The following is an 11,400-nucleotide window of genomic DNA, read 5'->3' on the forward strand; positions in this document are numbered from 1 at the left end:
TATTACACTTTAGACTAAAAGAAACACAGTTACGTACAATGTTACAAATTTGTGGGTGTACAATGTACACATTGTACATGATGTTAAAGATATTTTCAAATTCGTGCAAGACGTTATACAGAAATTTAAATATTACATCCCACCTTAACATGCAGGTAATGTAGTTATTGGTACATGTATATAGGCAAATATTAACTCAAGAAGCACAAGGCTTCCACAACTTAACTGTGAGTGCGAAATTAAAATTCAGGTTGTCCCCAAGATGTGTATTGCCCCTTTGAATTAAAAAAACAAATCCATTGCAAGAAAGTACAGTAGATCTCAGCGTGCCCTTAAATTGAGTGCTCGTTACTTCGGGACATGTACTCAGGATTGAATGATTTATCAGTCAAACGTGTATTACGCTATTAAAGAACATACGACTAATATAAGATGCTCTTTTAGGGAAGGAAATGACAAGTACTGCTTTATCTCCTTCACGGTAATTAAGATAATGTATCGAAATTCATGATCAACAAGTGCAATTTATCATCGAGGCTATGGAGTCTGTGATTATTTATTAAAACAATGCTTAGAATGGCAAAATTTCAACATGCGTCATTTTGGGGGGTTATTTTTACTCGCATTATTTGGTCAATTATAATATGAACATGATGAAAGATGAAAAAGCATTGCATTTTTATTATTATTATTATTATTACTGCATGGAATACATTCAACTATTTGTCAACTATTTAAAACAATGGCATTTTCAATTTATAGCGTAGAAACGGGGTTATCAACCCTAAAGCATCGCACGTCATAAACGTACTACTGCTGCTTTGGACCCTGGAATAAACTTCGTTGAAAATATTGGGCATAAATGTAAACAATGAATAAAGTTTGAAAAAAGTTTAAAATGAATGGAGCAAACCATCTGTAATGGCTATAAAATGTAAAACAAAATACATTTCCTTTTAGTCTGTAAAATATCTTGTAAGCATATGCCTATAGATGAAAGTTGTTGACAATTGGACATCACAATTATATTTTGTCTAAATGGACACGTAACCATAGTAACCACTTACCTGGGGTATCTTAAAGAGTTTCAGCAAATTAGCCACTTGAATCGATGTCATACTGGAGGCGGCACCGACCACCCCAGCCACGCCCACGGGTGTATTAGGGGCAGGGGTATCGCTATCTTGAGTGGCTCCAGCAGTGCGAGACTGTCCGCCTTCACCACCGCTACATAACTCCCCTCCAGGATCATAAAGACGACCGCGGATGAATTCAACACTTTGCTCTAAGGCTATGGCGTCCTGGTTACAATCATCTAATGCGCGGACGCCTAAAGTAAATCCTGGCAATATCGTTTTGTTTTCATTGATCAGATCCACAGCATAAAACATAGCTTCCAGTGCTTGTATTCCCATTTGCTGTTGTAAATGACCACAAGTTTCATCATTATCAATAGAAGAATGTACCATAAAAAGTCCGCCAAGAATAATGTCTCCTTCTATGAATGCCGACGAACCATCCTGGCTAGGAGAGAGGAGACAATTGAGTTGGCACTAGTTACCATTATTATTTGGTTTGGATGATGTGATACATCACAAGTTACGCGAATTAAAGTATCTATTGTAAATATAGTTAACGAAATATGGTATATATGAACTAAAAGCGCCATCGGTAACATATTTAAGTTACGGTATACAAGATGATGAACTAAGCAGTCCCAGCTATTTACAGCATCCACGATAGTTTTAACCATTCAAACTTAGGCGCCACGTCCTCTTTCAAATATCAAAGATTAAAAAAAATAATTGCACTTCAGGTAACATGTAACAGGCAAAGTAGTTTAAATTCCCAAATGAAAGTATAATCAATCGTATATTCCGATGAAACTACAGAAGAATATTTTTTCAATACTCAATGTCTTTCAACTTCCACGTACTTGACTAGACATTTTAACTCATTGCAATTATTGTGTTACAATATAAATTCGCAATTCTATTTTTTGCGGCCGTAAATAGTAGTTATGAAGACATTCTCACTTAGAATTCTAACCTCCTGCGGGCATATGACGACGAAAAAAGAAGGCGATGAAATACAACTCAATGCTCATCCTGTTTTATACAGTCAATGGACTAACCGGGTATATATATAGCAGAGTATTTCCTATTTTAGCTTAAATCGATCACGAAAAATGCTTAAAAGCAGCAGTCGCCGTATTCCCTTTCAAGTTAACGAGTTGTAAGTTTGCATCCATTCAGTAAATGAGGCTCTTTACTCCGATCAGCCTCGCTCAGCATGCTCTCTTTATCCTCTTCACTAAGATTATTTTACAATTCATTAAGAAATAATAAGAGCTAAAAATTACCCATGTATATAAAAATATACCCCTGAGAAAGAAACAATATCTGGCACTCTCAAAAATGTGAAAATCATCATTCATCATCTCTCATCTCTACTGCATCCTATATTGGATGAGAAGAGGAGCATGTAAAGTGAATTCCTTGCAATGACGTATGTGTGAGGCAAAGACGCCTCTTTGTAGCTTTACACGCCTCGGGGTAAAGATGTACCCAATAATAGTACAGTGTGTCCTCTCCGTGACACCGAAAAAATGATATGCGTAAATCTTTTCAGTTATGCTGAGTTCAAAACATGTTGTTTCATTGACTAGAAATACTGTCAACTATGTGCCCGCGCACCACGATCCCCAATACTATACTCTTATCTATATAGGTGGCTCCAACGGCAATCCAGCCACGCCTACGGATGTTTTTGGGGACAGGTATGAAAGATCTTGTTTGATTTGTTTCATCTATTTGTGTGACCCAAATCTGTACAAAATATGTCGACTGCCAAATAACTGCCAAATATTTTATTTTAGATAGTTTTATTAAAGTTTCGATTTCTTTTTATTACTCTATACTCGATGTATCGTCGTCTCAGTTTGATATACAATGGCTACAAATCAGAAAATACGTACGTAGTCCTATGACTTTTACTTTACAACAGTTTCCACTGATAGAGGAAATTCGTCACGATACTACACTGTAGCTACTACCTAAATGTTACTTATGAATTCCTCGTAAAATATTTTGAGTACGTGATATAAATTTGAATTGGAATTTACAAAACACTCTATAAATAGAAAATAAGAAATGACATTTTGATGCCAATAAGATCTGCATGTTAATTTTGATATTACACTTTAGACTAAAAGAAACACAGTTACGTACAATGTTACAAATTTGTGGGTGTACAATGTACACATTGTACATGATGTTAAAGATATTTTCAAATTCGTGCAAGACGTTATACAGAAATTTAAATATTACATCCCACCTTAACATGCAGGTAATGTAGTTATTGGTACATGTATATAGGCAAATATTAACTCAAGAAGCACAAGGCTTCCACAACTTAACTGTGAGTGCGAAATTAAAATTCAGGTTGTCCCCAAGATGTGTATTGCCCCTTTGAATTAAAAAAACAAATCCATTGCAAGAAAGTACAGTAGATCTCAGCGTGCCCTTAAATTGAGTGCTCGTTACTTCGGGACATGTACTCAGGATTGAATGATTTATCAGTCAAACGTGTATTACGCTATTAAAGAACATACGACTAATATAAGATGCTCTTTTAGGGAAGGAAATGACAAGTACTGCTTTATCTCCTTCACGGTAATTAAGATAATGTATCGAAATTCATGATCAACAAGTGCAATTTATCATCGAGGCTATGGAGTCTGTGATTATTTATTAAAACAATGCTTAGAATGGCAAAATTTCAACATGCGTCATTTTGGGGGGTTATTTTTACTCGCATTATTTGGTCAATTATAATATGAACATGATGAAAGATGAAAAAGCATTGCATTTTTATTATTATTATTATTATTACTGCATGGAATACATTCAACTATTTGTCAACTATTTAAAACAATGGCATTTTCAATTTATAGCGTAGAAACGGGGTTATCAACCCTAAAGCATCGCACGTCATAAACGTACTACTGCTGCTTTGGACCCTGGAATAAACTTCGTTGAAAATATTGGGCATAAATGTAAACAATGAATAAAGTTTGAAAAAAGTTTAAAATGAATGGAGCAAACCATCTGTAATGGCTATAAAATGTAAAACAAAATACATTTCCTTTTAGTCTGTAAAATATCTTGTAAGCATATGCCTATAGATGAAAGTTGTTGACAATTGGACATCACAATTATATTTTGTCTAAATGGACACGTAACCATAGTAACCACTTACCTGGGGTATCTTAAAGAGTTTCAGCAAATTAGCCACTTGAATCGATGTCATACTGGAGGCGGCACCGACCACCCCAGCCACGCCCACGGGTGTATTAGGGGCAGGGGTATCGCTATCTTGAGTGGCTCCAGCAGTGCGAGACTGTCCGCCTTCACCACCGCTACATAACTCCCCTCCAGGATCATAAAGACGACCGCGGATGAATTCAACACTTTGCTCTAAGGCTATGGCGTCCTGGTTACAATCATCTAATGCGCGGACGCCTAAAGTAAATCCTGGCAATATCGTTTTGTTTTCATTGATCAGATCCACAGCATAAAACATAGCTTCCAGTGCTTGTATTCCCATTTGCTGTTGTAAATGACCACAAGTTTCATCATTATCAATAGAAGAATGTACCATAAAAAGTCCGCCAAGAATAATGTCTCCTTCTATGAATGCCGACGAACCATCCTGGCTAGGAGAGGAGACAATTGAGTTGGCACTAGTTACCATTATTATTTGGTTTGGATGATGTGATACATCACAAGTTACGCGAATTAAAGTATCTATTGTAAATATAGTTAACGAAATATGGTATATATGAACTAAAAGCGCCATCGGTAACATATTTAAGTTACGGTATACAAGATGATGAACTAAGCAGTCCCAGCTATTTACAGCATCCACGATAGTTTTAACCATTCAAACTTAGGCGCCACGTCCTCTTTCAAATATCAAAGATTAAAAAAAATAATTGCACTTCAGGTAACATGTAACAGGCAAAGTAGTTTAAATTCCCAAATGAAAGTATAATCAATCGTATATTCCGATGAAACTACAGAAGAATATTTTTCAATACTCAATGTCTTTCAACTTCCACGTACTTGACTAGACATTTTAACTCATTGCAATTATTGTGTTACAATATAAATTCGCAATTCTATTTTTTGCGGCCGTAAATAGTAGTTATGAAGACATTCTCACTTAGAATTCTAACCTCCTGCGGGCATATGACGACGAAAAAAAGAAGGCGATGAAATACAACTCAATGCTCATCCTGTTTTATACAGTCAATGGACTAACCGGGTATATATATAGCAGAGTATTTCCTATTTTAGCTTAAATCGATCACGAAAAATGCTTAAAAGCAGCAGTCGCCGTATTCCCTTTCAAGTTAACGAGTTGTAAGTTTGCATCCATTCAGTAAATGAGGCTCTTTACTCCGATCAGCCTCGCTCAGCATGCTCTCTTTATCCTCTTCACTAAGATTATTTTACAATTCATTAAGAAATAATAAGAGCTAAAATTACCCATGTATATAAAACTACCCCCCTAACAAAGAAACAATATCTGGCACTCTCAAAAATGTGAAAATCATCATTCATCATCTCTCATCTCTACTGCATCCTATATTGGATGAGAAGAGGAGCATGTAAAGTGAATTCCTTGCAATGACGTATGTGTGAGGCAAAGACGCCTGCTTTGTAGCTTTACACGCCTCGGGGTAAAGATGTACCCAATAATAGTACAGTGTGTCCTCTCCGTGACACCGAAAAAATGATATGCGTAAATCTTTTCAGTTATGCTGAGTTCAAAACATGTTGTTTCATTGACTAGAAATACTGTCAACTATGTGCCCGCGCACCACGATCAATCCAGCGCCACGTGCCTTGTCGTCTGCTTTGAAAATAACACGACACTTTAATTCCTGTGGGTATTAATCAATTTGAGCGTTTCTCCCGCCAAACATCTTTGAGTCATCTTAGTACCTCATTAGGCATGTGTGTTGTTGACCGCGTGGAGTAATTGGCACCAATTTACCGTCATCATTAAGAAGATGTGCTAAGGATATGAAGTGCAGACATGTGGAAATAGCAAAAGTAGAGTTAAACATGAAAACGAATTTACACTATTCAGTGTATATCAGTACTGATAAAGATCTTACTGTCGATACAAGAAACGTCCATTCATATACGTTAACTAGTATCCCCTACGGATCGAGTGATAGATGTCAACACTGTACGAATATTCCTAGTCTGCTGATGAGATGTTTCTAAAGTTACCGAAACGTATATCGACAGAGAATCAGGAATAAGGGTTTTACTTCAAGTAAAGATGAAAAACGTCCTCCGTGAATCAGTGGTGATGAAAACCATTACTTAAATAATCGTTCATTCACAAGGTATTTTTCCAAGATATTTCAAAACATCGCTTGCATTGATTGACTAGTGCATTACTAATCAGTGCGAATGATGAAGATATCACCGAGACACAAGAAACATCCAAGTGTATCACTATGAATCATCATACCGATCATTTAGGCAACTTTAGTCCTCTCAACAGATGATTACTCATCATTCAGGTTAATTTTCCGTGTTATCATTATTACTGTCCATTCTTGCGGTTAAAATACGTTCCTCTACATCTTCTGTGTATTTAAATACAAATGGAGTCAACATTATGATATTCCTGTCGGTTCTGTGAAAAATCCTTAAGCAAGATGAGTCACTTGAAGATCCAATCTTTAACATGGAATCAACCTGGAAGTTTTCATTTTGAAGTACATAAGCACATTTGCTTAACACCAATAATATTGTTCCATTGTTTTTGTGGCCGGTTTAAATGTCAGATATTGAACAATTCGATGTAAAAGTAAACATTCGAAGCAATAACAACATCCTTGAATGTGTAAGATATTGGCAAGCAGCATGCAAAAAAATTATTGTATTTTAAACTTGATACCGCATGATACACAACTTAGTGTAGCGGTCACTTGGTTCACAATGAGCATTTTACGTTGATATTGTAAACACCGTCCTTGCTGCTGCTAGCCAAGAGCAGTTTGTGAATGAATGAAGCAATCCAGTGAGAGTATTTTGCGCATGTAGATGGCTGAGAGCGAATACCAGTCTTGATTTGCCAAACGACACACAATACACATTTTAATATTGGGAGCACACCACGATCACTAGATGGCGTTTTAGATAATGCTATTTACACATTAAAAACAGCAGGGGATCAAACAATTCTACGTTATTTTTCTGGTTTTATTTTACATTATGTTATTTTTCCAATATTTAGATTTAATCTTATTCTTTCGATATACCTTTACTACACTGCCATACAAATAACATTGTATAGCATACGTACCTGGTAATAATGACAGCTAGATGTGTGAGAAGAGAACGTAATGATGCGAAAGATGTGACAGTAATATCGATATAATGACATGCTCTAATGATACGTATAATGTTGAAAACCAGACGACACATTTTTGCAGCCTACGCTGTTAGGTTGAGTAACCTTCTCATTGAGAGATTGGGAAGGAGGTAAGGAAGAAAAAAAAGAATGATGAGGAAAGAACGAGAATAAAGATTGATGGGGAGAGAGGCAGGTTGATACAACAAGAGATGAGAAGAGAGATGGAACATCATTAATGTAATTTGCGTTGACAGATGTAGTGATTACAAGATTTTATTGATCTATCGTAATTTGGGATGAAAATCGTGATAGAGGAATTAGCAAATTGCAGAAACTTAAAAGGAAGGTTTCATGAAGACGACAATTTGATGACAGTTCATGGATTTTTAATAATTGGTCATGCAGTAATCCTATAAATCATACACAATTTGAATGTGCAAGATTGACATTATATCCAAATACAGACTAATAAAATGGCAAATAACATGAATAACGATTATATTTATGTGCTCTTTTTTTTTATTTTTTTGAACGTTTTATTGAGGAAACATTATTTCGTAAAATTCAACAACCGTTCGAACAATATTATGCTTTAATTATCAAGCTAACATTTATAATCTTCAAATGTCATTAATCATGGCTGGTAAATTGCAGAAGCAAAATTCTGTCACAGAATTTGAATTAAAACACGTCTACAAAACAGTGATTAAATTATGATTGAACAAATTCATTTGGATCGGTAGAGTAAAATAGAGTCCTTGGGCACGGCCGGGGCTTGAACTCGGGACTCATTGGTGCAAGGCGAGGGAACGACCGCTGCGCGCATGCGCCAACTCGCTCAGTAAACAAGGTTCATTGTTCGTTTCTGATCCAGAAAATGCAACGGACGCTAGAGATGCCAGATGATTTTTCTTGATCCCAGTTGTCGTATAACATGGATAGAGACAAAGAACATTATCAATTATCTCATATTTTCGATGAGTTTCTGCAACAGGGATCAAGAAATCCCCAGACAAAAAAACAAGTAGATGCAGTCACTCATTATCAAATGTTGACAAAGGTAACAGTATTTGCTGAAACGTACACAAGTAAGTGCATTTTCTGGATCAGATACAACGAACCTTGTTTACTGAGTGATTAAAAGCATGTCGGACACAACGTTAAACAATCTGTTATCATGATAATAGATTTGAACAAATACATGTAATTCTAAAAAACAGTAAATTATAAAGAGCAAGAACTCTGGGTGCACCGAGCAACAATAAAGAAAGATCTCACAGTCACATGTATAAAAAAATATATAACATTATGTTAAAAAGTTACGTAATACCTATGATGCAAAATGTCAAGTTACATGTAGAATGTGTTAGCTGTAACCCGTGACGTTTTAGCAAGATATTCCACACCACGGGCAATGCCTGGCTAGCAGGGAAGTTGTCCAAAACACCTGACCACTATAGAGGAGTAACTTTTCAATCAAAATATTCTCTGGATACGACTGGAATTCCAGTTGCCAATGTTACTTGAAAAAGCTTGGAAATCTAAGTAAATGAAGGAAAAATCACGGAATGATTTTAAACCATTTTTCTGCTGGAATATTTCGCCTTTGGATTCGTTAAAAGTCTGTATTTCCAACAACCATGACTGGACTTACAAGACTAAACTTAAATCCGGAAATCCGAACTCCTCTGTAGGGTGTGCATCTATTTTCTGGAATAGCCAATTCATGTTTAAACACGATTGCCAAATTAGATTTTAAACACAGCTAACCCTTCTGACCCTTGTCAATGCATTTCTAATTACTGGCAAGGCGTTTTTGTGCTGAGTATTGATTAAAATGTGCGTATTTCCTATAAAAAGAAAGTTTAAACATAATTGACACTAATAAAATTACATTTTAAACATAGCTAACCCTTTTGACCCTTTCAATCATTGTCATTTCGTTTCTAATTACTGGGAGTGTGTGTTTGTGCTGAGTATTGATCAACTGATCAAAATGTGCGTATTTCCTATCAAATTAACAACAGGTTCTTAGACATGTGTTCCTAGCAGATAGGTAAGTAGATATTCTGTGTTATTGGAACAAATCATTCAGTATATAACTTGTAAAATATTTCTTAAATATTGCAAGCAAAATGGGTTACAGCTTTCTTGGCCAATCTTTCGTACAGAGCATGTAGGAGCTTGTAGGTAGTGAAGGTTAATTCCAGTGTGACTATTGTCTTGTCTCTTCAATCATATACTCAGTTCAAGTAATAACCCACCCACTACTTGTCCTGATTAATGGTACATGTATCATTTACCTTGCCCATCTTTATTTGATGAATACCGTGAAGAAACAATAAACGAATTCACCTGTTTCTTGACAAGATATTTTTGGTATGCACCTGAGCGATTTACCCTTTATGTGGTGTAATTATCTTCTTGTAGAACGTAAGAAAATATATCGATAACTTCGCTCAATGTAAAACATATTACACAACTCTAAAGCGATGGTGTTCGGGTCATTGATATTCTCAAAGAGTATCCATAGCACGTACACAACGCTTCTTTAGATTACAATTTATAATGTAAATGAACATGATGTAAAGTTGTATTATAAACGTGGATAATAATAAACGTGGTCTTTGCTGGATGCTAAAGTATCAATGTGCTCTATGAGAAAACAAGAGTAGTAAATGAGGACATAAGGTGAAACAGACCAAGAAATGGTACTTTGTCAGTTTGTATTCTGTATGATATCAAGCTGATGGCCATGACTGGCTAGCAGGGAAGTTGTCCAAAACATAATCGAAAACAATCATTTAGATTTCAGTACATGACTGTGTATGTTGTTCGCCAATGAAAGACTCAACCGTGTGACAAATTTTCCATCAGACATTTTTACCCAAAGAACCCTTCTGACCCTTTCAATCATTGTCAATTCATTTCTAATTACTGGGAGTGTGCGTTTGTGCTGAGTATTGATCCAAATGTGCGTATTTCAAATTGCCAACAGTTAAGGGGGTACTACACCCATTGCATTTTTTTTGCATTTTTTTGCATTTTGTGAAGAAATGAGAAAAAGAAATTGGACAAAGTGGTATGCAAAATGAAGGGGCAAATCTTCTCATTCAATTGGTGGCATCAGTATCAATGACGCGTACAAACTTCTATTATGGCATAAGCCAAAAAGTGGTACATCACTGATGTTTTAAATTCACTTCATTTTGGAAAGCTTACTATCAACAGATTTCGTTAAAATTTTGGATATGTGTTGCTAACACATTAGGGAAATAATGTTGATATGTAAAATGGGAATAAGTGGTCCCTGATTTTTTGTATGACTTCATGAACTTGGCGCTCCACAACTATCAAAAAACGAACCGGTTAAAATGCTTCTATTTTCAATGTTGAGCTATATTTTGTATTTTGAACTTGCGACACTATTTCACTGAAACTTAATTAAGCCATAGGTAACAGGTTACCACAACCACACTACAGCAATGTTGAAAAAGATTGTATTTTTTGTCACCTATACCACCATATTAGGTAGTTTTCCGTAAGCTTCATTTTTGTGATTTTGGTAACTATTTTATATTTATTTGCCCAATCTATCTCAACTAGGCAATCTAAATTGTACTCACCATTTACATCCCAAGGTATTTTAGTATATCCACCTCACACATTTCCATTATATATCCAGTAACAGACAAAATATCAAAATTGATGCCTCATTATGACATGTATGATATCACAGACTATCACATGTATTCAAAATTGATGCCTGAATTTGACCTGAACCAATTGACCTATAACCTGACCTTTGATGACCTTATAGCCTTTTTAAATCTCTTTTCCTAACAGCACATTATAGAAGATACATACATGGTGTAGTATTAAATTGTCTATGTGGAAGAGATTAGGCGTATTTAATTTATTCAGTGTTATAATCAGTGAGTACATTTCTATAGATAG

The 11,400-nt window shown here is 35.6% G+C and overlaps 1 protein-coding gene across 1 annotated transcript in view; it reads right to left on the reverse strand.

Annotated features, from left to right (window-relative positions):
• Nucleotides 1–4,755, reverse strand: part of LOC140156472 (metabotropic glutamate receptor 3-like) — a 133,234-nt gene extending 128,479 nt beyond the window's left edge. Inside the window, exons 1-2 of the mRNA XM_072179416.1 lie at nucleotides 4,261–4,755; nucleotides 1,068–1,553 (exon numbers count right to left, since the gene is read on the reverse strand). Coding sequence (XP_072035517.1) covers nucleotides 1,068–1,553; nucleotides 4,261–4,755 — 981 coding nt within the window. The remainder of the gene's footprint in view (nucleotides 1–1,067; nucleotides 1,554–4,260) is intronic.
• Nucleotides 4,756–11,400: the final 6,645 nt, after the last annotated feature.

The sequence above is a fragment of the Amphiura filiformis genome, chromosome 7 (assembly GCF_039555335.1).
Source record: "Amphiura filiformis chromosome 7, Afil_fr2py, whole genome shotgun sequence".
NCBI lineage: Eukaryota > Metazoa > Echinodermata > Ophiuroidea > Amphilepidida > Amphiuridae > Amphiura > Amphiura filiformis.